At 35.9% G+C, this 26,317-nt stretch overlaps 1 protein-coding gene across 1 annotated transcript in view; it reads right to left on the reverse strand.

The window, feature by feature from the left end:
• PLXDC2 (plexin domain containing 2) overlaps positions 1-26,317 on the reverse strand; it is a 249,047-nt gene that overhangs the window by 20,278 nt on the left and 202,452 nt on the right. The window contains exons 10-12 of the mRNA XM_088160730.1: positions 11,985-12,045; positions 8,834-8,987; positions 7,389-7,427 (exon numbers count right to left, since the gene is read on the reverse strand). Of these exons, the coding sequence (XP_088016856.1) occupies positions 7,389-7,427; positions 8,834-8,987; positions 11,985-12,045 (254 nt within the window). The remainder of the gene's footprint in view (positions 1-7,388; positions 7,428-8,833; positions 8,988-11,984; positions 12,046-26,317) is intronic.

Here is a 26,317-nt window from a genome sequence, read left to right on the forward strand (position 1 = left end):
ATGAGATGGAAAAGAGTTTAATTTCCACAGATTACTATCTCTGTCTGTGAGATCAGAGATACAAAATATTTTACAGAAAAACTGAAGAAAAACAGATGAGCTTCTGGTACTTCCTGGCTAGAAAATTTCCTTTATATATAATGTAACATGGAACAAAAGGTGAATAACAGACAAAAATGTAGAATTGTGTAGACTTGGAAAATAAAATTTTGCTTTTCCCTCCAAAAGCCATGGCATTCCTTTTTACTCTTTCATCTTGATCAGGTGGTAAAAGACCATCTGGGAAAAAACCCACTGGATTGAACTTCCAATTCAAACTCACTTATATGCACATGAATCATTAAAGGGATAAAAAGCAATACCTTATTTGACCCTCCTGACTGACACACAAAGCCAGGGATATGGATGATTTAAATAGCAGCAATCAGTCTGAAGATGATAACTAAGTCCTAAACTTGATTCTTTTCTCCCCTCTTTTAACCAGAAGAATGCATTTTCTCTTTTTTGGTCAGCAAAAGAGCAGAAATCTTCTCTTGCTGCATGATCTGGGGTAACTACAGATCAAGTCCACTCACGAGCCCTCCACCCTATTACATATATCATTTCTAGCCTGGAAACTGCATCACTCCCACTTGCATGACTGTGAGTTTGAGTAGAGGCTCCTGCCAAGAGGGAGGACAATGTTTAGGACAGCTGAGCACCCAGGCTTACGGGTACAGTGAGCTCCATAGAGCCACCGGGTTTTTCCCCACTCCTGGGCCTCCGTTTACATCTGGAATGTGAATCCACCAGGAGACTCCTTGCTTTATCGGGCAGGTATATGGTTATTCACACACAATCTTTTTCTCTGTACATAACACAGATTCCTGAAAAGATGATTAATGACCTGTGAGAGGAAATGAGGGAATATGCAGTTGGAAGGATTCTCCAGAGACTCAAGGGAATCCCCATAAAAATTTTCTCTCTACCTCTTTTAGGAACAGCATGCTCTGGAATTCTCAACTTATTCACAGTAATGGTGTGTGATTTTCTTGATTTGTGGGTTGAATCCCTTAGCATTTGTTAACACTTTGAGGTTAAGCCATTGCTTTACTTGGTTTCATGATGATTTATAAAGTTATGGCTCAGCTAATGCTTTAAAAATTGATTTCCAATTGCATGTAAGAAATGAAAGGTGGTCTCTGAGTGAGAATATTATGAACTATAACACACAAAATCAGAATTCAGTGTCTGGCTTTGCTATCAATTTTCTGTAGGACCCAGGGCAGCTCAGTAAGTCTCTCCAAGATTGATCAACTGCTTAGTGCAGTAAATTGATGAGAGTGCATTACAATCAAATCCCTCTGTTTATAGGATGAGTGTACTCCAAATGTGTTAGCTAAGGGCTTTCATTCTTCTGCTCTAAAATATCACCTTATGCTACAACAGTTGTCATCTGTATTAATTTTAGTTTGAGCTGGTTGAGACCATGTAAGCCATTACAATACTTGGTAGCATTAAACAGTTGTCATCATGAAGCTCAATATTGCACCATGAAGGACCACATCATTTGCCTGTAAAAGCAGCTGACTCAAATTCAGATGAACAAAAAAGTTAGCTACTTATAAGAATTTCAGTTCTGCTACCCCATTGACTCCTCTTAACCCTACTGAAAGCAAACACAAGACAATAAGGTAAAGCAGGTGTTCCTCCCTAATGCTGTGCCTGATGCTTGCAGAGTTACTCACCACACCTTCAGGAGACAGAACAACTTCAGGTATTTCAACTTCAATGCAAAATGTACAACTATATGAGCCTGACCTTCATTTTCCCCATTCTTTATAATGACCCATGCACACCAATGTCAAAGATGAGTGAGCAGTGTAGAGAAAGTTGGAGAAGGTACTGACTGCAAAACTGGCTTAACTCCATATAGAACAGGAAGTTAAAAAGACAGGATCACAGGATGTCTGTGTGCCCTGGCTGTCACAATGCCATAGCACTGTGACAGCAACAGGAGCAGATGATAAAATAGTAAGGAAAGCCTACTTTTCTTAAAAGTTTATCCATTTTTTTTCCATGTAGCCCTTCTTAAGATCTGCACTTAGAGCTACATGGGCTTTTCCCATTAACCCTTTGATCTGGTACAAAGTCAACAAAATGTAAAAGTGTAACAAAGTCAGCTGTGTGCCTTTACAATAAAGTAATGACAACTGTAAGAGTAGGATACCATACATAATTTCATATCTGTTCTTAGAAAACCAAAGAGAAACAAAACTAGTATGCTAGACTTCAAAGTAAATTGAAGTGTCTATACACAGCTTTTCTGGGTTTTTAACATCATGCTTCTTCAATGTGATATATAACGCTTAATATGATGAAAAATGCCTTTTTTTTGCTCAAGGAGAAAGTGTTATTTTCTTTCCAGGGGTTATCTGCATGCCAGTGCCACTATGTTGGAAAATCTCTGCCATAATTTGATTGATTTTCCACTAATCAGATTGATAGTTTTTTATATATCTTGTGATAATAGCTGTAATAAGATGATAACAACAAAACCGGGATGAAGTGGAGATGCAAAAATTCTGGAAAAGGCACAAATGTCTTGTTATAAAAAACATTTAAGTACAATTCAAAATACCATGAAGCAAGTGGGTAATAACAGAGTTTATTTATGCCACCAACATTCTAATTTTTTACCCAGAATGAATGAGTTCAGCAGTTTTCATTTGTACTTGCTTTAAAAAACATGCATGTAGCCCCCTGGCCACTGCATATAGTATGTAAGATATATTTCTTCCTGTGTCTGATGCATGAGGAAGTAAGGAATATTTATATAAGAGGCTGTTGCTTTTCCAAGCTTGTGTTCTTGGCTTTGGCTCAATTTCAGTAAGATATCTGCTATCAGACACGAATGTAATACCATACTGAACCCTAGCAAAGCTGTAAAGGCTTTCCTTAAATCACAAGTTTTCCTGGGAAGAAAGAGCTTGAATTACACTTGGCACATAATTTCATGTTTCATACAGGAACATACTATGGTAGATTTCACACTTTTTCCTAAAAGCATTGCTTTCCTATTCTGAGTGTTACAGATGAATTTGCAGAAAACAGGGACCAGCATTTAGGGAAATTGGTTGGGTCTAAAATTCAACTTTGATCATAAAAAAGACAACAAGAGAGATTTCTAGTTTATCTCATGACCTGTCTCTAACCTGAGCTGAGAAGAGGCTGCTGAGAAATGCGTGGGGAGAAACAGCTTGGAAAGGTTCAGAGGGAAAAATGGAGAGTAAAATGGAGAGATGTATCAGCATTTCTTACCCTATAATCTGAAATGTGAAATCAAATACATGGGAACAATCGCTGGTTTACTGGAGTTATATTTTATTTGTTCCCTTTGGAATTTCTCCCCTATCTAAATAAAAGAAAAAAGGTAAAAAATCAAATAACCTCTGTCTGCAGGCCTCTTCCTAGTTTATCTGATAATAAAGGAGGCTAATTGCTCTTGAATCTACCCATCTTCATATATTTATCCCATGAATACATAGTATCCTATGAATACATCAAAATACATTTTTATCCTATGAATACAAACTCTGTCTACATTTTTGACATTTCTTACTGAGTTCCCTAATTTCTCAAAATCCAATTAAGCTCTCTGTAGTACAAGTGTTAACCCTGTTAGTACATTCCTGACAGTTGTATTTAGATCATCTTTGAAAATGTCCAGGCGAGACTGAAAATACTGACCTTTCCTAGAATTATATATGCTGGGATGAACAACTTTTTAATAAATAAATAAAACATCTTTCTTCCTCAGGCAGGTTTTTTGTGTTTTTTTTTTTTCCCCACCACTTTCCTTTTTTTGAAACAGAAATTTCTGTACACCTTGATGTATGAGAAATGTAGCATTTCTCTGATACCTGCTGTCCAAAAGACACAGACTTTTCTTTCAAGTTTTAAAGCTGAAGGACTTCTGGAGTATTCATAGCAATCAAATCATCACAACAGTGTCTAAAAAGGTCAAATAAAATGTCTAGATGTGCTGGCCAATCACCTAAATCATCCACCAGAGAGTTCTCAACAAGAAAATATTGCGTTACGATACAGCCATGGCCAATTACTCAGAGTTTTTATGAAAAATTAGGCTTTTAATCTGTTTAGTCAGTTGTGTTAAATTACAAGAAAATGAAAAAACAACTGAATTTGAAATAAATAACAAAAAAATTGTACATTTTTAGTGCTGGACATCTCTTAGAACTTATAAAATGCTTGTTATCCTAAGTAGAATCAAGATATAACAAAAATTGTGGTGGCATGCTACCTGTATTTTAAAACAGGTTTAGGTATGTATGTAACAGGCATCTGTCATGTCTGTAAAGAAGGAGGGCAGACAGAAGAAACAAAACCAAGCAAATTTGAAACGTACATTAAGATATTGCCACAAAATTGTGGATGGATTTTAGTACAGTTGCAAAAGATTTTCTCATATAATTAAAAAGTCAAAGCAGTATGACCAGAATGAAAAATTTAAATTTATAACACTTTATTAATTTAAAATATTTGGTTTCAAAATTTCTAGACAGAACTCTAGACAGAGGTGAGATGCAGAATTTCCATGGAATCCTTTTGTTCTACCTAACCAGATATTGACTGCTATCACCCAAAGACACATGAAACTATAGGTAATCATTGATCCAATATAGCTTTGGTTTTCCATTATAAAGGGTTTCCTTTCATTAGAGTTTTAAAGGATTTAGTGTGAGAAAGTAAAGACCCTTTATTCATGACCTGGAATGATCTACTCTTTATGAAAGGTTGACAAACCACAGAGAATCAAAGAATGTGCCTGCGGCTCTAGAGGTTTTATCTGAGTCTAATCTAGGGGACACTGGAAAATTCAATGCATAATTGAACCTTCATCAAAATGTACTTCTCGGATTAAAAGATAGATTTACTGTGTGAATGAGAAATCCTGGAGTGTTGCTTTACTTTTGTGTTCTTTGAAGTAATTTTTTTTTTTTTAATTTCAAGAATAAAAGGAATAGCTCAAGGAAAATGAATAATTACATCAGGTGTTGGTTTGTCCTCCTAAAATGCAGCAGCTTTCTCTGTGGAAATGAACTTTCTATATATAACCGATGCCTCAAACCCTACACCTTACCTACCAAGTAGGCTACAGCCACCTATAATTTGTTCTAGGATTTAACACTTTTACAGAGTTTTTGTTTTCAGATCTTGGACACAGAATAGACAAGTGAAAAAATAGTTCTGCTGCAATTCCCAAACTGAAAGAAACATGAATGTGTTTTCTAAACCCCACTTTCGGAATAATTTTTTATATAACAGCACACAGTTTTGAGCTGTGTATGAGATACTCACGATGGAGAGCTGGCTGCTCCTGGGTCAGCCACCTGCCATGGAGCATTGGCTCACAGGGCAGACTGTGGGCACTTTTCAGCCAGAAATAATTTTCAGCCAGAAATACACCTCCAGTACAGAGCAGACGTGGAATAGGAGAATGAAGTCCTGACTATTGACCTCTAAGAGCACTGAAACACTTTTCACAATAAAATAAGAAGCAATTTGATTTCAAGAGAGAAAGAAAGTTTCAGGGACATTTCCATAGACAAAATGCTTAAAAGTACTGCATTGAATTTACAGATCACTTTATTCCAAGGGATCACTTATGTGTCAAAGCAATGTCAAAAACATCACTGCCAACAAATGGACAATTCAATGCCCAATACAGCATGTGACCAGCCATGCTGTGGCTAGTGACAGCAAAATGACAGAGAGGAGACTGGCAAGGAAGAGGATGACAACTGCCCCCTGTGGAGTGAATAGATTTCTAGTTTGAGAGAAGGAGAAAATAATGGCTGAATATGACTGAAAACAAATCACAGGAAAACAGACCAACAAGCTAAGTGGCATCTGCACTATGTGTTTTTTCAAAGCTTGAATAATTCTCTGTGAGGGTCCTGAGAAACTCCTAAATCTCAGTTGTTCTGAACTGCTCTATGTGGGACCTCTGCCCATGATACTGGGGTGCCCATGTAACTCAAGTCCAAACCTAATCTATGTTGCAGATGAGCCTATATTCAATCCCATCTCTGATCTTGTATCCCGGACCAACACTGAAGGTAGCTTGTCTCCAGTCCTCTCCATGGACTGTGCCTCCTTGGATGGCCTTGGAGCTGTTTATCCTTTTGCTGTTGCATAATTCCTATGTAGACCTGGTTCATCATCTCACCTTCTCTAGGATCACTGTTGGGAGATGCTTCCTTTGGTCCTTTCCTGAGCTGTCTGTTGGCAGCTCTGCCACTCTGCTGTGTTGCTGCTCCCTTCTTTGCCAACCTGCCTTCCAGCCTGGCTCTGCCCCATTGCTGCACACTCAGCTGGTGGTCACTAGACCAGGGTTGACCCCAGTTGCTTCCTCTGAGCTGCTGGACTCGCCCTGTGCCATGCCTGTGCCTGCTGTCACACTCGGCCACCTGTTCCCTTGACCCACGAGAGAAACTTCATGCTCCCTGCTTGGAAAGGCAATCAGAGCCAACAATATTCTCCTTAACATTAGTGGAAATATGACTTATTTAAATTTGCTCGGCAAATCATCCTCCACTTTGACAGACCATTCTGAAGCCTTTAGAAATGAACCCAAACCTTCCTTTTCACCTCAGCAAGCTCTGCTTTGGCAATGAACACAGGCACAGGCGACATCTAACAACTCACTCCTTTTCTAGTAGGGGAATTCTCATCAAGAAAATACCTCAGGTCTCAGTCCCTGAACTCACAAAGAAGATGACAAAAGCAGTCCCCTGCAGAGCCTCATTTAACTGGGGACAAGTCCCCTGCAGAGCCTCATTTATTAGTATGACAAGGTGATCTCATTAACTTGCACAGGGAATGTGCATGGAGAAATGCAGGAGCTCTGCTAGTACTGACACAGATATAAAACGAGTATGCCTATTAACAAAATGTCATGTAATAATTCACTACTATGAATGACTTTATAGCACAATATTATTATTTAGAACCAGCCTCATACACTCTCTTAATACAGTTAAATAAAACTGCATTATTATAGTTATTGACTATAGTTATTGAGTATTAATACTGCATTACTAGTCAATAACTGTATTAATACAATTAAAATTTATGTAATATGTCCATAATAATATAACCTGCTCTTTTAATATAGAATTCTAAAGAGAGTTGTAAATATTTATTTTCCTAAGCAGCTCCTAAGCTTATTTGCCCTACTTATCTTCCACACAGATGCGGGGTCCTGGAATCCCTTAAGAGCCTGGTAAAAGCTATTTCTACAACTGAATTTTGATGAATGAAGTCAGTGGGATATAATTTGACAAAATACTGATACTATTTACAGACAAAAAAGCATCTCTTACCTCCATTATCTTTTAGGTGCAGTGCTATCTTGGTGTCATCTATAAAGGAAATTTAAAGTTAGTTGAAGGAAAATGTATTTTTCTAGGTCATGAAACATTTTAGCAATCAGATTCTAATGATAAAAACATTTTATAACAAGAAAGTTGTCTATTTTATTATTTATTTATTTATTTATTTATTTATTATTATTATCAACTCAATGAGAACTAGATTGTGGTGTTTCTTACTCTGAGCACTACGCTTTCTTACCACTAAAAAAAAAAATTATTGAGAGTGTTAAAGCATTCAAGAGGATTCAAAACACTGGCAAATACAGGTATGAGAGTCTGTCTCACAATGTTTATAAATAATTCATATATATTACATGTTTACACATAGCTCGAGCATTCTATCATATTAAGGACTATATGAACCAACATTTATCAGTAAAATAAGACAATGGTTTAGTTCCATCTTGAGGAATCTTGAAAAGGTCTACTAATACTAAAACCAATTTACCTCCATATTCCCTTTTTTCTTGTGAACTTTAATTAAGAGAATGCCAGAGAAGGTTCCTTTTAATGCAGTCCAAATGCTGCACTAACAGTTTCTAAACTTTTGTTGTTTTAAAGAAAACCAGCCTTTCTTATTGGTAGATTCTCACCTCGAAATGCCTTCAGTTCAGATCTTCCTGTCACAGGCTACTCAGAAAATCTGTACCCAGTACTTTTTCTTGTGTTAACATACAATTTCAACAAACACACATGCACATATCTTATAGATGTTTCTTGATTAATCTGAATTAGCTTTCCTGCTCAAATGAATTTCCTCCAAAAGCAGGAAAGCAGGATATCCCAAGCTCAAAAAGGTAAGATTTAAGCAGCCATTGGTACAACGATGAGAACCGACCCACCATGACTTATCCAGTTAATTCAGTTCAGAAGCCTAGAGGAACTATTTCACAACAGTGAGCACTACATGAAAAGAACAGTGTCAACTGACTGAAAAAGAGTGAACAGGCATATTTCAAAGAGGTTTTTATTTTGGATTATCTATAATTTTCACCTGCCTAGATAGAATCCATAAAACAATTACAAATTCATTAAGTCTATGATGGGAATTTCTTCTAGATTTAGCAGGGACCTTTACAATTTCAGCAGGTTTTGGACTACTGCCTGAATGTAAAGGAACATGAAAAAGTCATTGTAGCTCAACTTTTCTAGAAGTCTTCCTAACTTGTCCTTGCTTCTCCAGCAGCATCGCCCTCGAGCCTTCATCACCTTTGCACCTTAATGGCACAAGAGTGAGCAATTTAAAAGCAACAGCCTTGGCTGCAATTCCCAACTCCTTCTGCTGCCCCAGAGGGAAAAAAGTTGTCATCAATACATACTTAAAGGAAATACATTTCTTTCTGAGTTGTAAATTACTTTTTTCCAAGTGTAAAAATGCAGTGTATACACGTCACCTTCTGTGGGCAGGCTGGTTGGAAGGTGGGAAGTGGTGGATCCTCTGGTGGTTGTTAAAACTCTGAACCTTGTGGTGGTTGGCAGAAGGGTGGTGGTGGAGTACAGAGGTGTTTCAGTTGTGTCTATATTCTTCTCACAAATCTTATCCTTTGACTGTTGGGAAACAACAGCAACAAGGAAGAGAAAATTAATTCTCTGTGGAAACTGTCAAGAATGAAGAATTTAATCATGGACAAGTTGCTGTGATAAAAACAATGAAAATAGACACTCTAGATCAAGAAATTTCAAGAGCTTTTTCTTTTAATTTTCTTTTTTTTTCCTTTTCCATTTTCAAGTCTCTATGCAGCAATCAGCAACATAATTTTTCATTTATCTGCAAAATTTACAACTCTTAATTGTTAATGACAAGGTTTCAAAGTCACCCCAGATGGTCAAACTTGTTATTTCCTGCAATCAGAGTTTAACACCTAAGTTTATAATTCAGATTTTCACTCTTCTATTATGAAAACTCACTGCCATTAATCCGGGTGACATAAAACATTTAAAAAAAAAGATTTGTGGGAATTAAATAGTAGCTCGTTGTAGTGAACAATACGTAGTTAAGTGGAGCATTTAATTAGGCTTTACTTGTAATTATCACAAAAGAACACATACATATGTGAAAAAACTGTGCATGTATTCAGTTTATAGAACATTTATTTACTACAATAAATCAATCAATTACTGTATGCCTATTAATTCTACATTATATTAAAAGGTAATGTATTATTTGTGTATATAAAACATAAATGTATATTTATATATAAATGTAAGAAATAATTATTATAAAATATAAACGACAACAAAATTATTATACTATATTAGCACACTATAAATAAAAAGTTGCCATCATATAATAATTTAATATCTATTTGCATGGGCAAATATTTTGATACAAATCAAGAATCTGCTTGCTCTTTTTTTTCTCTCAAGTTCTGGACTTTTTTAAAATTCTGAAGATGCAATGAATAATTTCTTTTATGATTCACACAGTTTTCCAGGAAAATACATCGAATTATCTTGCAGCAAATATGGGAACTGTATCTAACTCCTGCTGTCTCCATTAATTTTAATGAGAAGTGAGTCCTGCAAACATTTATTTCATTTTATTGAGATCTGTCTGTCAAAACCCAGTGGGCATTGTCTTACTTTTAATATGCACAGATATTTTATTGTTCTTTGTTTTACCAGAATCAATTTATTACATTCCCGAAATGTATCAGTACCTGCAGGATAATTATTTAAATTCCTTTGTATTTTTCTTGAAAAATATTGTTAATTTCACTGCCAAAATTTAGTCAAAATTTAGCTCAAAATCTATATTAAAAATAAATATATTTTATTTTTTATTTTATAAAAAAAAAACCTTACTATGAGAATCCTCATTATTTATCCTCTTCAGTCAAGCATCTAAAACTAACCATTCTGGGCTAATTATTGATCCTTCCCTAAACTCTAGCAGTCAGCTCAGGCATAATTCTGGAAGATGCCAAACAAGCTGTTGCTTCTACTCCAGAGAGCTTATAATTTGGACAGTGGACTGCCACCAAGTAGCCTGAAACTGTGCAAATGAAAGTATTAATTTCTCAGATACACTTCTTGTATCGATAATTTCCTCTCAGATCATGTACTAAACCTTGGAGCACATGCTGGACTGAAACAAGAAAGGAGAAGCAGAAGGGAATGTTAATGTCCTGCAGACAGAAGTTTTTTGATATCTTAATTTGCAAACACAATTGAGTCCTAGCTAATTATAATCTGGATTAAAGCAATACAAGAGTTTTGCACTATAATGACACAGGTTCCCAATAACTTCTATCTTATGTTCTTTAAAAGGTTGCCCTCCATAGACAATAAATATCTCAGAAATTTTGCTTTCAAATCAGCTGGTGACAAACTGCAAAGCTGAAGCTTCAAGGCCATGTAATAAGGCAGTATGTAGGTTGCAGTTATTTTGCAATTACAGTAACAAGAAGAAAAATTTCTTTCATTAATGTGGATTTATAGAATTAGTTCTCTTTGCTTCTACTGAAAATAAAACAGAATGTGCTTTTCTAACTAGACACCTGGGGCTATGTTTTGCCCTGGGTTTCACCTGATATTTCAGAAGGCCTATGTTGCTGAAACTCGTGGGGATAGTTAGCCCGTTCAGCAAAAATGGAAAAAAACCTGCTTTTTTAATGGCCACCAGAATATTAAAAGTGCCATAAATTTTTTTTTTCCTATTACCACAATCTCAACATGGAAAAAAAAAAAAAGGAAAATAAAAAAAACCCCCAAATCTTAAACCAAAAATTCTTGTAGAGGGGCTTTTAAACTGGAAAGTAATTATCATCATCATCATTATAAATTATAAATATTAGTTGAAAATGAACTTTGTTGGTCTAGAAGTACCCCAGATAACTTTCAGAGGAAGCTTATGGTCCCTGTTTGACAGCCCATCACAGGGGCTACATTTGACTTTCACAGATATAGATCTTTCTTATCCTCTCACTGCATCTAAATGAAAAGAAATCAAAATGCCATGTAGGTTGGTTGTATGAGGGCTTTTAAAGTATTATTTCAATTATTATTTTTATTTTATCTCTTCGAATTCAGCTGTGTAATTTCTTCTTTACTAAGTGATTTTGCCAGACTTCATTATCAAAATGCAATGCCTGTTTTTCACTTGATGCTATTCTGACAAAGGGTTTTCTGAAACAAGGAACATCAGAGTTTCTTCCCCTTTTCTGGCAAAAAAGAGATCTAAAAGAAAATCAGCACAGGGACACTGTTTTGGAGAAGGTTTTCTGGTTTTTTTGGGTTTTGGGAAACTTATTTCCGGGCTAAACAGACAAATGGGGATACAATTCAACATGAAAAAGTCACCCCAGGACATTTAATTACAGTAGTTTCCCAAAGATCACATTTAAATTTTTGTCAATTTTATTCCCTCAAATGCAGAGTGAAACTGCTCAGATTGTTCTTCTTTGTTATGCCTTATAGGATTTCCCCTGAATGATAAATATAGTATGTCTTTGGCCTTGAAACCATGGTTTATAATCTGAATAATTTAAACAAAAACATCATAACTATATAAATAGCCTCTGAGGATGTAAATTACTCACATACCTCTTCAGGGCAGCCACTGTCTACCCAGTCTTGCCGGTGACGATCAAATCCACTGGAGCATCTTTAAATGATGAAATAGATAGAAGTTGTCCAGATGGAAATAGGAGGAAAAAACAGTAAAGGAAGGGAGAGGAACAGAACAGAGCGACAGAAAGAATAAGTAAATGATGTGATTTAAAATCCATATGTTTTATATGGTATCACTTTTATTCAAGATGCTTTGCTCACAATATTAGTCACTCCTTTAATCCACTTCAGTGAAAGGTGTTTCAATGAATGAGACTTTTAGTTTTTAAAATTTATGTATAATTTTAAAATAGGAATATCTCCCTTCCACTGGATAATTATTTTTAAGATGTAACTGACCCATAGCATTTTTAAGTTTGATGTCAACCATATCGATGTAAATTAGTTTAATTATTATTATCCAGACTTCTTAGCCATGAAAATTTAATCCCACAAAGGATGCAGTGAACCAGTCACTGGGTTTATCAGGCAAAGTGATCTGGGACATGAAGGTACGCATATAGCCATTTGATCAATGTTCACAGCTCCTCTGAACACTCTCTGTGGCAAATAGAGAACACTGTACAGCTGCTTCTACCTCCTCTCTAGATGCAGAAAACTTAAATTGCATGCATATTTGTTATCAAATCAGGTGAGTTTAATAACCTGTTTGCAATATCCTTTGTCTTTTGTTATATGTAACAAGGAAATTTTTAAGAAACTTGTAACACTTTAATATAAAGATTCCCCTGGTAATCCCCATCTCTCAAGAGTGTTTTCAGTGATTGTAGAGTAAGTTTGTGTTTCCTAGACAACAGGTAGCATCACAAACAGAAAGCACTATCAAAACGGCATGCAAATAACTAAAGCACAATGTCCAGCTTTGAAGGAGATTCTTCCCAGCTAGGATGTTTTTTATTTTGGAGGGCTTCTTTTTGGTTTCTGCATTCATTTAATGCGGTACTTTGTTATGAGACAGGGTGATGTCATTTGGCACCCATGGTCATAACTTACCTGAATATATGAAAAACAACTTTTTGTTCTCTTTTAATAAGACTAGGCAAGAAAATAAGGTCACTGTTAGGGTTAGCTGCATATAAGGGTCTCTTTTTGTTTACAAAGAATTGAAAGATAACAAGACATATCAAGTATTACCTACTTCAACCAAAGTAGCAGGTTCATTTGGAAGAATGGAGCACTGTAATTATTTTTATAGTAGGAGAGGATAGAAGAAGATTTAAACAATTTTAACAGCACACTTAGGGTAAGAAACATCTCCATAAAATTATTCCGAGCAGAATCTACAATGTCTTTGAGAAAAGATTTTGAGAAAAATGTTCATTCTCTTGTTATACCTGCATTGATCCACATTTCACCATTTGCAATATTACTAAAAGAAATACCCCAACACTAAAAGGTGTCAATTTTCACACACTCTATAGCAACTGGCTTCTCCAAAATCCCATTGCCATTAAGAGTAAAATGTTCAGACCAGAAATGTATTTCAGAGAAATACAAACATCTCCTTCCCAATGCATGAGGCCTCTAAGATAGGAAGGACATTGACCTGGAGAGCCACTGGGCAGGAGCACCTCTCTCATGAAGACAGGCTGAGAGAATTGGGGTTGCTCAGCCTGGAGAAGAGAAGGCTCCAGGAAAACCCTATACAGACTTTCCATATTTAACAGACAAGGAAGATGGAGAGAGACTTTTTATGAAAGCCTGTAGTGACAGAACATGGGAAATGGCTTCAAATTGGAAGACAATAGATTACTATTGGATACAAGGAAGAAGTTTTTCACAGTGATGCTGGTGAGTCACTAGAATAGACTGTCAAGAGAAATTGTGAATTGTTCATTGGAGATGTTAAAGTTCTGGTTGGATGGGGCTTTGTGCAACCTTGCATCTAGTGCAAGATGTTCCTGCCATGTCAGTGGGGCTGTACAGAGTAATCCTTAAAGGTCCCTTCCAACCCAAATCATTCTATGAATAAAGACCACTGGAAAAGTGTTTTCTTGCTGAAGTGTGAGTTAATCAGTGCTGTGCTACAGTGGGAGCTCACTGCTGCTTCTCTATCTCTGTGGTGTTCTGTCCCTGTGAATGTCTGAAAGAACAAGAAAAACTTAACAGAGCAGAAAGAAATGATCACGTGGTATTCCAGGAATTAAGAGAAATTTTTTTGAGTCTCCCCTACTTTTCTCTAAAATTTGAAGAGCTTAATTATCAACTTCTGTCCCCATCTCTAAGAAGGACTGGACTGATTTTTCAGATGTACTGAATATTCATAAATCCATTACATTTTATTCATACTGTTCTGGCTCAAATCCAATGGTTATTCAGTACATCAGAAAACCAAGCTAAATATTTAGACATGAAATCCAGCCACACCATAAATTCCTCCACTTGAGGCAGTTACTGTAGTTACATATCTATGCTAATTCAACCCGATGTACTTGGAGGGATTAACAAAACTTGATTTTATCTTATATCTAAATGGTGTCAAATTGAAGGCTCCAAAGATTAAATGAATAAAAATGTATGCCAGGTGCATTAATTTACACTTCTTAAATCTTTTCCTACAAACTCGTGAATTACAGGGGTGAGTAACATTTCTGGGGTTAATTTTTTTCCACCAGAAATTAACCAACGACCAAAACTTGAATTAACCAACCATCAAAAATTTAATGCAACACACAAGGACTTGGAATGGCTCTTTCAAATGTGTGAGGCAGTCTTGAGAAGACTCTACCTTAAAAAAAGTACATTAAACCCTGGGCCATTGCTTATTTAACATTTTCCACTGATACATAGTGAGTCCAAACAATATTATCAGAAGGCAGCTTTATCAGCAATGAGACACCAGTCTCCTGGCAAATCAGTTTGTGAACTTCCTTTGAGGCACATGTGACTTGATGTCAGCCATAGAAGCTACTATTGTTGCTGCCTCGTTGAGTCAGAGTTCTGGAAACTGACATTTCAGTGCAGCACCCGCTTTGCTGGCTGCATTTTTTAGACCTTAATTTAGTAGCATGGTGATAATTCCCTGTTGCCATTAAAACACTGGAGCAGATTTGATTTGCTGTGCTGTTTATGCCATCTGTCAACATGGCTATTTTATAACAACTTCATTTTCAAGAGATGACCAAACTCAGCTCCGAGGAAAGCAATAATAAAGATGTTCTAGGAAATGAAAATAGGGACATTTATGAAATGCAAGGAATTTCAGGATTTGTGTGGAGTGCTCTGGAGTGCTGGTTCAGGGAGGAAAAGGAGAATGAATGTCTTTACACATATAGGAATGATGACCTGGCAATGTTAACAAGAAAGCTGTCAGAATCCCTCCAGTGAACTGTATGTAGCCAGAAAGGAGCTGGAGATGCCATCCTATTTACCAAACGCCATTTACCTATATTTGGCAGAGAATATTTGAATGACAGGAAGTGTCCACTCAATGCAAGACATGAAATGCTTTGCTCCTTTTCTTAACGAGAGTTCAATGAGGATTAATGAGCGTGATCATGATGATGATGATAATAATAAAAAAATCTGAAAATTCATCAAGGTTTAACCTGCAAAAGCTAGAAACATAATAGAAAATTATTGGGAAGAAAAGAGGCAAAGTCTGTATGGAAAAACCTTTTCACCAGGTTGAGCTGCAGTATGACAATCAAGAGCATTGAAATGCACAACACATGTAATTTAAACCAATAATTTCCTAGTATTTTTTGCTCTGTAAGGGCATGTAAAGAGCAGATTTTTTGGAAAAGAAAGGCATTCCAGAAATTTGAAAGGATTTTATAAATACCATGTAATGATTTAGTTCAGTTAAAAGGTTTATTAACCCATCTAAATAAAAGGTTAATCTGGAAAATTAAATGGAAAATTAAATAGAAAATTGAAGAGGCAGAACTCTTTTCTAACTTCAACCATTAAGGAAGGACCATCACATTATGAAAAGATTAAGACAGTTGCTAGGATGTTTGAATTACTGAAAGAAGAATTAAAACATTTTGAAGTGGAAGTTCTTTCCAAAGAGGAAGAAAAAAAATATAATAAAAAAAACAACCTGGAACTCTGTGTCTGTCCAGCTGAAAAATAATTCTAATCATGGAGTGATTTTTGGAGGAAAAAATGTTTATCTTTGTGCTTGGTATGGTTTTGCCTCCCTTAACCACAGAGCAGGCTCCAGTTTGGTTCCCTCACCTTTCAGATATCACCTTCTTGCCACACCGTGCTGTCTGGGGAAAGACTGAGTTTTCCTTCCTTCGTTATTTTCCCCTTTCAAATGCAGAACTTAATCACAGCTCAAAATGCTTATGAAGTTCATCTGAAGTGTCACTGGGAGTGACTTTGGTATGCATCTGTAAGGTATCTGAATAGCATTTGTGCTTATCACTTAGCTCAATACTCCTAGTCATATATCTGAATTCTTGCAGAAATGTGTTCTCTGTATTTATCCTTTACTTAAATATTGTTTAATTAAACTGTGCTTCAGAACAGGAGGATAATTTGATTAGTCAGAAGAGGATTTGCTCCCATCTTGCTCTTGTAAAGTAAAAATAGCTGACAAGCTGAAAACAAGGACTTTAAACTAAAATAAGCCTGTACTATTTAAATGTGTATGAAAAATTTGAATGTTACAAAGGCATAATTAATAGTTGATGCAACACTGAATTCCACCATTGTCTTAACATTGTGTACTGCTCAAAATTTAAAACATTCAGGTAATAATAAGGATGATCAGACTGGAACAAAGTTCAGCAGTCAATCTTTAGCCTGACAATCTTTCCACAATTTTATGGGGTGGAAAGTTTGGAAAACTATAGCTACATGTTCTAAAAGACTCCTGAAATATCAAGCAAACATAGAAGTAAAAGATGTTAGAAACCAAGCTGTTATTTTGCAGAAAATGACTGAACATGCATAAGCCTCAATATTTATAACTCTGACACAATATTTGAATAGGCAGTAGGAAATAAAGACTCCCATAGGGAGTTCTTTCTGTTGAAAGAGGCTAAGAATAAAAGTAGGATAAAAGAAACAAGTTTTATTTTCAATTCCACTAGAAAGAAAAAGATCAAATTGTGGTTAAAGAGAGACTTGGCAGAGTTCTGATTAAAGAAGAATAGAAGGATATTTTCTATAAACTTAATGTCAGTTACAACAATAAAGGAAACAGGCTGAAAAGCAGGTAAAGAATAAAAAATTATGTTTTTGCTAAAGGTTCTGCTTTGAACACTTAGCAGGAAAAAGATAGTGTAAGAGGAGGACCCTAGAGGCAAATTTATGAGATTATGGTACCAGAATTTCCAACAGAATCAGCAGAAATTTATATCAAATGTGTTCTCTGGGAAGGAGCCACGCTAAGATTAGTCCCTCATACTAGATTACAGTCTCCACTGCTTTGACTGTGCATTTGTACCTGCACAAAGAGGGTACAAAGAGCTAATAGCAACAGAAGTTAGCAGAGAATTCTGATTTGTTGGCACTGCTATATGTTTGGCATACAAGTAATTTCTCAAGGTTTGAGGCAAAGAGCTCTGCAGTACTACTGGATGTACTTTACATTCCAGTTAGTGATCCTAAAAAGCACAACCCTTTGTTCTAACATGATTCTCTGAACTACTTTCTATCTCTGAATATTCAGCTGACACTGACAATATCTCAGAAGTACAATTAGGGTTGCCTACCCATTGATTTAATCTCATTTTTTAAATAAAAATATGAAATTTGCCTTTGGAGAAAGTATTTCTTTTTCCACTTTAGAGATGAGGAAACAGAACATAGGAGACATGAAGTGATCAGCTGAGATAACACAGAATGTGTAACAAAACCTAGAATTAAGCCCAGATTTTCTGAAAACCAGATAAGCACGCATTATTTCACAGCTTCTGTGTTTCCATAATACTCACAGACATATGAACGGTAGAACTGGGAATTAAATTGAAAAACATCAAGTCTCAGGTGGTGTGTACCAGGGCACAGATCTCATTCACACATTGCCCATGCTCTCTTTTTGATTCAGGTACTTTAACTGGGATTTTACTCTAAAAAACCACACTGATAACATTAACAACTCGCAGAGTCCTTGTGACAGGATAAAAATGACCTGGTGCCTAGAGATGGCATGAAATGGGGCTGGTCACATGTCTGTCATCACACATGAACCCCTGGCAATCACACCATGGCTGACTCAGTGCTAGTGGGCATCAGCATCTGAGCTGCTAGAAAGAGGATTGCAGCAGTGGTCTGGTTTTACTGCTGGGTTACTGCTCCTGCCGTGTCTCATTCACAACTCTGAAAAGAGTAAGAACTCAAAGGAAGCAGGAACTATGACAGGCAAAGTAGGAACCTGCATAATCCAACATTTATATGCTTATAAAGGTATGTGATTTAGGGCTAAGAAAAGCACCTTCTGTTAAAACTCAGTGAACTCTTCAGACAGAGAGCAAAACAATGAAGGACATGGATCATCCTGTCACTGGTTACGTTCAAAGCAACTTAAAGTTCAGAAAGTTATTTGTTTCCCAAATTAGTATCTTAATTGTATCTCATTCTTTCATTCTAAAAGTGAGTCCAATTCTGAAGTCAACATTGAGCAGGAACAGCCACCAAAAGAGATTACAAAAGAATTACAGAACAATAGGGACTCATCTGTTTCTTAATTAATTAATGGTAAATATTGATATTTGTTGTGATAGCCAGTGATTTCATGAATGCATTATGATAATGCAGATATTGGAAGAGTTACTAGATCTGAATAGAGGGGGATCTAAGGTGGCATTTAAGGAAGAATACAGATAAAATTTCATCTATTTCCCTGAGGCTGGGAATATTTTCTACAAGGGTATGTTAGAGAGTCCCCCAGTTTACATGACTGGAAAGATCGAGAAATATATATGCTATAAAAAAATCTGAAGACTCTGTTGGGAAATGGAGCAGTTTTCTTTAGTATGTCCTAATCTCAGATAATCCAAAATCAAGATTTGTTTAAATAAAATTTTTTACAAGGTTACATAGGAATATATGTTCAGTAACATGTAAAATTTAAAATATGCTAAAAAAAAGATACTTTTTGTTAATGGTAGTTCATTATAGAATGATATCTAGGAGGCTATGAAGCAAATATGATCTCAATGATGCTCAGTTTATATTGAGTACAACCAAAAGAGGTTAGCACTTCTGGAAAGCAATTAAGACAATTGTGATCATTCTGTCTGCACTAGCACAATAAACATGCCCAGAAATGTTCTTTGGCACTGAAGACTGCTGGCACACAATGGCCTATGCCTGAACAAGCAAACTCTCTCAACCTTGAAAAGGAGGAGGCTGCACATCAATAACCAGCTGGGAATAACCCTTGGAACGGTCCAATTCCTGCACCATGCCTGGGAACTGTTCTGGACCGTGCTCCTGGGCATGGACTGAAATCACACCAGGAAACATCACAACTGTTTTAGTGGCACATACAATTGTTCTACAGTGCCCAGGAAGCTTCCCAGGCTGTGCTTAATTTGCAACACTATGTAAAAAAATACTTTGCCCGAGAATATAAACTAAAAGTGACTGGGCTACCATTCTGTATTATATTTCAATGAAACACGAGAAAAAGAAAATTGGATAAAGTGCAAAACCTTCCCATTAAAAAATCTTGGTTGATTCCATTAAAAACAACTTGGCTTCTTTTATTTATTTATCCTGTTTTTAGTCATTTCCCTCGTAATGAGAACAAAGGAAATTAAGAGTGATCATAAAGTATTTGGTGAAGATAGATTTCTCCACAGTAATGCAGTGGTTTGGATGCTTATATGAAAGGAAAAAAAAATCTAACGCTTCTAAAAAGGAGATTAACATTCATCCTAAAAAATATCCTAGGGTCAGGTGTGATAATCTGTGCTGCCTATTTCCACAGATGTGTCCTGAGTTTTGACATTCCTGAATTGCTTTGCTCTCAGTTTCTGTTGTTTCACTTTTTTTCCCTTTAAACACTTGGAATAAGGAAAGAAGGGGACCAGTTGAGAAAATAATTATTTAGGCCAACAATTTAGGCTACAATGGGTAGGTGGTATCTGGCTTCTGAAATATAGTCTCATGGACGTTCAAATATTTGATAAAAGGTACCCAGCAAGTAATTTATTGGAACATACAATTTCTGGTAATCAAGGAAGGCGTTTGGAACTACAAATTAAGTTCATCTCAGACATGAAAGGAAAGAAATCTAGTGCCCTGTTTCTCACTAAATTATTCTACTTAGAGGGTCTATGAGACAGAATGAACCTACTGCACAATCATTATTTTTACTAATCCATTTATAAACATTTTCTGTAACTGAACTTGTGTGAAAAATCATCCTAAAGTCATAATACTTGGGTAGGCCAGATTTGTGCATTTTCTAATACATCATTTTTGGGACAGAAAAAAGTGACCAATTTGCTCTTCTGTTGTAAGCAGTATATTTGATTTATTTCAGGCTCTTGGAAGAGAAGATATTGTGCAAAATAGCAATAGCACTGCTCTATGTATAGCAATGCATAAAAGCATTGCAAAATGAGAAATGCTGGATAATGGAACTATCCTGTTACAGGACTATCCCATACTTTTCTGATTACAAATTAATTTAGGACTAGAAAAAGTAATTAGTTTATTCAGGAACAGCTTACTTACATATTTGGCTCAGAAACTGCTGTTGTGGGGCCTAACAGCTCTTGAGAAAATAAGAACCTACTTATGCCAGGGTTTTTCCCTTTAACTTTCATATTAGAACTCTGAATTTCTAATATGTTCAAAGTCAAAACATATATCCTGCCATATTTGGTAGAGTAGTGACTATGAACTATTTTAGAATCCACTGTTTTCGTTAGTGGAAGATGGTCATCTCAGTTATGACACTTTCAGTAGCACAGGAATAGTACTTAGCACAAAATAGTATAAAGAACTATACATGACAACCAACAGAGAGAGAACAGGATAAAAATATCTGCAATTTAGCAAATAAAGATAACACTTGCAAATTAATGTTTGCTAGGTTAAGGAAAATGTAGCAAATTTCAGAGGTGTGAAAAATATATAATTTGTGACTTTACCCTCAACAAGAAATAGAAGTAACAGCCTGAGTGTCAAGAAGATAACCTAAGTAGAGTACAAACAATGCTGTAGATATGATGTTAAATTATCTCATTGTTTTTTGGTACAATACATTATAATGAGACAACCAATGAGAAGTTTGTGACCCCAGCTGCATTCCTCTATCTTTGAACACAGCAGTGGTTCCCATCTGAAGATGTCAAAACCTCCTTGAAGCTCTTTCTCTGTAAAGTAGGTACAGTTTTTGCCTTATGTGGTAACCTCCCTCTCAGTATTTTTTTAGTAGTCTTGTGTCTAAGTAACAAATTTAGTTTTTGTATTTTTTCCCATTTGTGTTCTGTATTCATCTATTCATCATCTACCTGTATTTCACATTTCACATATTATGAAAATTATCATATTAACTACTTTGTATTACAATTTATTTCATGAAGTGATGCTAAGTATCTTTTAATTTGTCAGAAAAGTCTGTTTTATTTGAAATTAGAATTTGAATGTCCCTTGCATTCTTTGTATTATACAATTAAAGCCCAATTGTTATGGTAGATGACCATTTGAGGCATTTATTTGGGAATCAGGAAGTATAATGTCTTGTGTAGGAACCCAGGAGAAAGAGACAGCCAATCACACACAGAATGATGACTAGAAGCCTGAGTCAAGTTTCATAAAACATCTAGGATATGTATAAATTGAATCATAATGCAACTGTAGAACTCTTTCACGGATGAGGGTCACCTTTCTGCAATCAAATAGGAATTTGTTTGAATTAAAACTTAGCTATTAATGTAAGAAATGAACAGATGAAAATCAAACCAAACTGAAAAGAATTTTGGGCTGCAATGGGACTGAATGTGCCATAGTTCTGTCAGAAAAAGACCAAAGTTTAATCACAGATTAAATGCCTCTCTAATAGAGCATGGTAATACCCACTGGAATGGCTATCACGCTCAGGATAAACAAACAATGAGGAATTAAGTCTGTACTAAGCTCTCTTGTGATTGGAAAGATTTATTACTGGCACAGAAATTGCAGTAGTAGATAGAAATGGTTTGTCAAAGACTGAGGTGGGCTTTGTCATACTGTTCTAATGAAATAAATGAAGAATAAAATGTTAGCAGTATTTAAAAGAATTGCAACAGAAGTTTCTACAGAACAAAATCATACTACTACTTATTTTTCTAGTGTTTTGTCATTATGGTATCTTAGGTGCATCTGTGAATTTAAACGTGGAAATGAAATTTACATGTTGTCATCTTCTTTCCAAATTAATCAGCAAAATTAGGCATTATCCAAGGTGTATATATAACAGGTGGATATCTTCTATCCCTTCTCTCAATGGGATTTAAGTGCTCTTTGATAGTATCTTTCATAACTACTTATTGCATTTAAAAAAGAGTACATTAGGAGTTACATTTGGTAATACACAGTACATGAGACAGACTTTACATGAAGGTCTTAGAACAGTCCAGGCAGTGGTACTTTCCATATTAATTGTGATTTCCATGTCTTGTCCAAGCTGTGTTGCAAAATTTGATATCACAGAAACCTGAACAGTGGATAATGAACAGAGTCTCTAAACTCCAGAAGAAACAATAATTCTGACAAATGATGTTACTGTGAACATCCAGTTAGTGAAAACAATCTCACATTTTGAAAGGCAAATGATATTGTAAGAAGCATGTATAAAGAATCTTAATAGTGCGAGTGGGGTGTCTTAAATTAATCACTGTGTTTACATCAAGATTAGAATCTTCAAAATACTTCCCCATCTTCAGGTCCAAGATTTCATAGAAAATATTTTAACAGAAATACTAGGATTTCAGACTTACAAGAATTGTAGCAATCTTCTGCTCCTTTTCTAGAAATAATTTGAAGTTCCATAACCCAGCCTTGAAATTCTTAAAAATCTGCATCAATTATGAGCACAGCAGTTGTCCTCATGCTCTCCTGAGTTATTCAGGAAAACAAAGCAAGGTATGCATATAATGCTGCAGCTGCAAGAAAACTGCCTATTTCCTGTATGAAAGCAGGATTCAAATTCACTTGGTTGGATATCAAATCTATTAATGTTAGGATTGGGATGATTTTATGGAGCTGCTGAGAACATCAGTGAGTACACTGCAGAAGAATGTGGGGAGAAAAGAAATGGGGAATGAATGGTCTGGTCTTGCACTGACTTGTACTAAGCCCCTGAGAGCTATTGCATGTTCACTGGGTTTCTGCTCAGAGACTGAGCTTTTTAGGTTTATTAGTGTTAATCATAGGAATTATTCCAGACAATTTGTGCTTGAGGGAATTACAGGAATTCCACAATATTTCGACTGACTCCAGCTACTATCAAATTCCACCAATTTACAGAAAATGAAGAAAGGCTAGTAATCTGTTATTTATCCATGTGAGATTCTCAGTGAATGGCAAATTCCTCTGGCTGCAGGTTAACTTTCAATAAAAACATGTGATCTCTGGATCATCTATGTTCCTTAATAGTACTCTCCAATGTACTGTTATGTACATTTTACTGCTACGTACATCTTTACCATTATTTTTAAGTGTATCTACAAGGTCACTGAAATTAATGCTCTCCTCTAAAAAGAACTGCCATTCCACTTGAAAATATCTATTACTATAATCTTGTGAGGATTTTTACATCAAACAATACCATCACTGAGCTCATTCTGGTTTGAGAAAATGCTTTGTTCATTAAACACTTTTGTGCCACTGTCTTTTCTTGCCTTAGTCCCACCAGGCTTGCCATGCATACAAAATTCTTAATTATTGAATGCTAATTTCCTAACAGTTTCTTGCAGTGCATGAGGGCAAATTAGCTTGTCAAATTAAGAGCAAGCACCTTGGAAAGTATTTGAAGAAGTTGGGTGTGGAGCAATTATCTGCTCAATAAAGTATAGATCTACTTATTGTATTGCAGCTATCAGTAATGGATCAGGGCTGACAAACGTACACATTCATTCTTGATACATTTGTTGTACTTGATTAAAAAAGATCAATTGCTGTCTCAATACAACTTTTAAAAGAAAAGAAAAATATATTGCATTTTAGAACAAACTCTGACAAAGGGCCATACTTTCTGATTCTCAGGTCTGCAAGATGATTGCTTCATATTTGGAAAAGAAACCATATACAGATTATAAAAACAGTACTGCCATTACTTGTCATTTATCATAGGGTAAATGTGACCTAATTCAATACTCTCACGTGTTAGGACTCTTCATAGAAAACCCCTCCAGCTGTAGTGGCATACAAACATCCAGAATCTGGGCACATTTCTTTTGCTGTGTCTGAAGCAGGGAAATGATCAGCAAATTCACTGTCAGACACATTGATAGAATGGAATATTTAACAGAATACATTATATTTTAAACCTCTAGCCCTTCAAAAGCATCTAAAATGAGTTTTTCCTTGTAATTTGTATATGAAACTATTAAATTGATTGGATTATATACGCTCCCTCTGGTGGTTCATTTAATCCATAGAAATGCTTTTTTAAAAATTGGTTTGTTTGTTTGTTTATATTTCAATGGCTGAGTTACTGTGACCAATTTTATAGTAATAGCACGCTACTGTCAGTTAAATACTATTTGGATAAAAACCAGAGCCAGAGTATAAAACAGCCAGTCTTCCTCCCACCTTTGAATTTGCAACTGAACTATGAAATATTCCTAAATCAATTTAAAAACACACACACAAAAAAACCCCTTTAAAGTTCAAGTAGTTAAAATAAGGAAGTATTTAAAAGTCAGGATTTTGAACCAACGTTGAGGTTTTATGACAGAGTGATAACATCAGTGGAGAAGGGAAGGTCAGTGGATGTCACCTATGTGGAATTCTGTAAGGTCCCTGGCACAGCTCCCACAACATCCCTCTCTAAAGTGGAGAGGTATGGATTTGGTGCTTGCATGGTACAGTGGATGAGGAACTGGTGAGAGTGGTCAAAGGCTCAGTGTCCTGATGGATATCAGTGACAAGAGATCCCCCAGGGGCCTGTACTGGGACCAGTGCTGCTTAATATCCTCATCAATGACACAGACTGGGATCGAGGGACCCTCAGCAGGTTGGCAGATGACACCAAGCTGAGTGATGTGGTTTGCCTTTCCCTGCTCTCCAGTGGAACCTACAACCCTCCTCGTGGTGTCAGCTCTCCAATAAAAGCTGAGGAAAATGTAGATGTCAAACAATAAACGATGTGTTTCTTACTTGGATTTAATTATTTTCTTTTGTACATCCATGGTTTTCTCTAATCAGAATAGTAATTATTTTTATGGTTTTATAAATTCTGTAGGGAAGTTGCTTTGCTCAGCTGATAAATATTTTAGGTTACATAAGACTGTTACTTATAAATACTAAAATATTTGAGTCAGCATTTTAAAATTAAAACAGGTCTTGTCATTTGGGATATACAGAAAAATACAATATTTTTCTTCTACCTGATACTAAAAATTTCTAGACATAAACTTATAATTGAAAGGTAACTAAACATGTTTCCAATTTCCTTCTAAAGGAAGAAGAACAAACAAGACATTTCAAACTTATCCAGAAGTTCAGAAGACAAGCAGTAGGAATTCTTTTTTATCTCCATTACCATAAGGGGACTACGGAAAAATGTCACTTCATATTTCAATTGTAGCATGTTTTCTTAAACAATGCAGGTGCCTAAAGATTCTCCCTTCCCTGCTTTCCAGCTAATCAGCATGGAATGCAAAACAACTAGTTTCTTTATTACCTGCTTAGATGGGAATAGTGATTATCGTAATAAAAGATTAGAAGTATCAAGCCTTAAATCACATTATTGCCAGACACATTTCTGATTTTTCATTTTGCTCAGAGCACATTCCATAAACCCCAGCTATAACCTGTTCATTTACACAACTAGGGCTATTGTGGGAACACAGGATTAAGCATTGAAGTAAAATGCATCATAAATAGGATTCTTTCTTTTTTTTTTTAGCTCAGGATTGCTTTGAGAGTATAAGAAGCTTTGGGAGCTATGCATGCACAGAAGGGCAGCATGATTCCCTAAAGTGCATGGAGTGTCCTGGCTCATCACTGCACTTGGAAAGTCCTGGATTTGTCCAGTCTCTTTCAGGGCACTTTTCAGACTGGGGGTTTGCACTCTATGGGCCAATACCATAAACTGGTATGATTTCAAATCACATTATTCAGTGCATACTCTGGAAAACTGAGACTCTTAAGGACAAGAGGGCAAAATCTCCTTTTCAGACTCAGGA

Source organism: Sturnus vulgaris, chromosome 1, assembly GCF_052056855.1.
Source record: "Sturnus vulgaris isolate bStuVul1 chromosome 1, bStuVul1.hap1, whole genome shotgun sequence".
Classification (NCBI taxonomy): Eukaryota; Metazoa; Chordata; class Aves; order Passeriformes; family Sturnidae; genus Sturnus; species Sturnus vulgaris.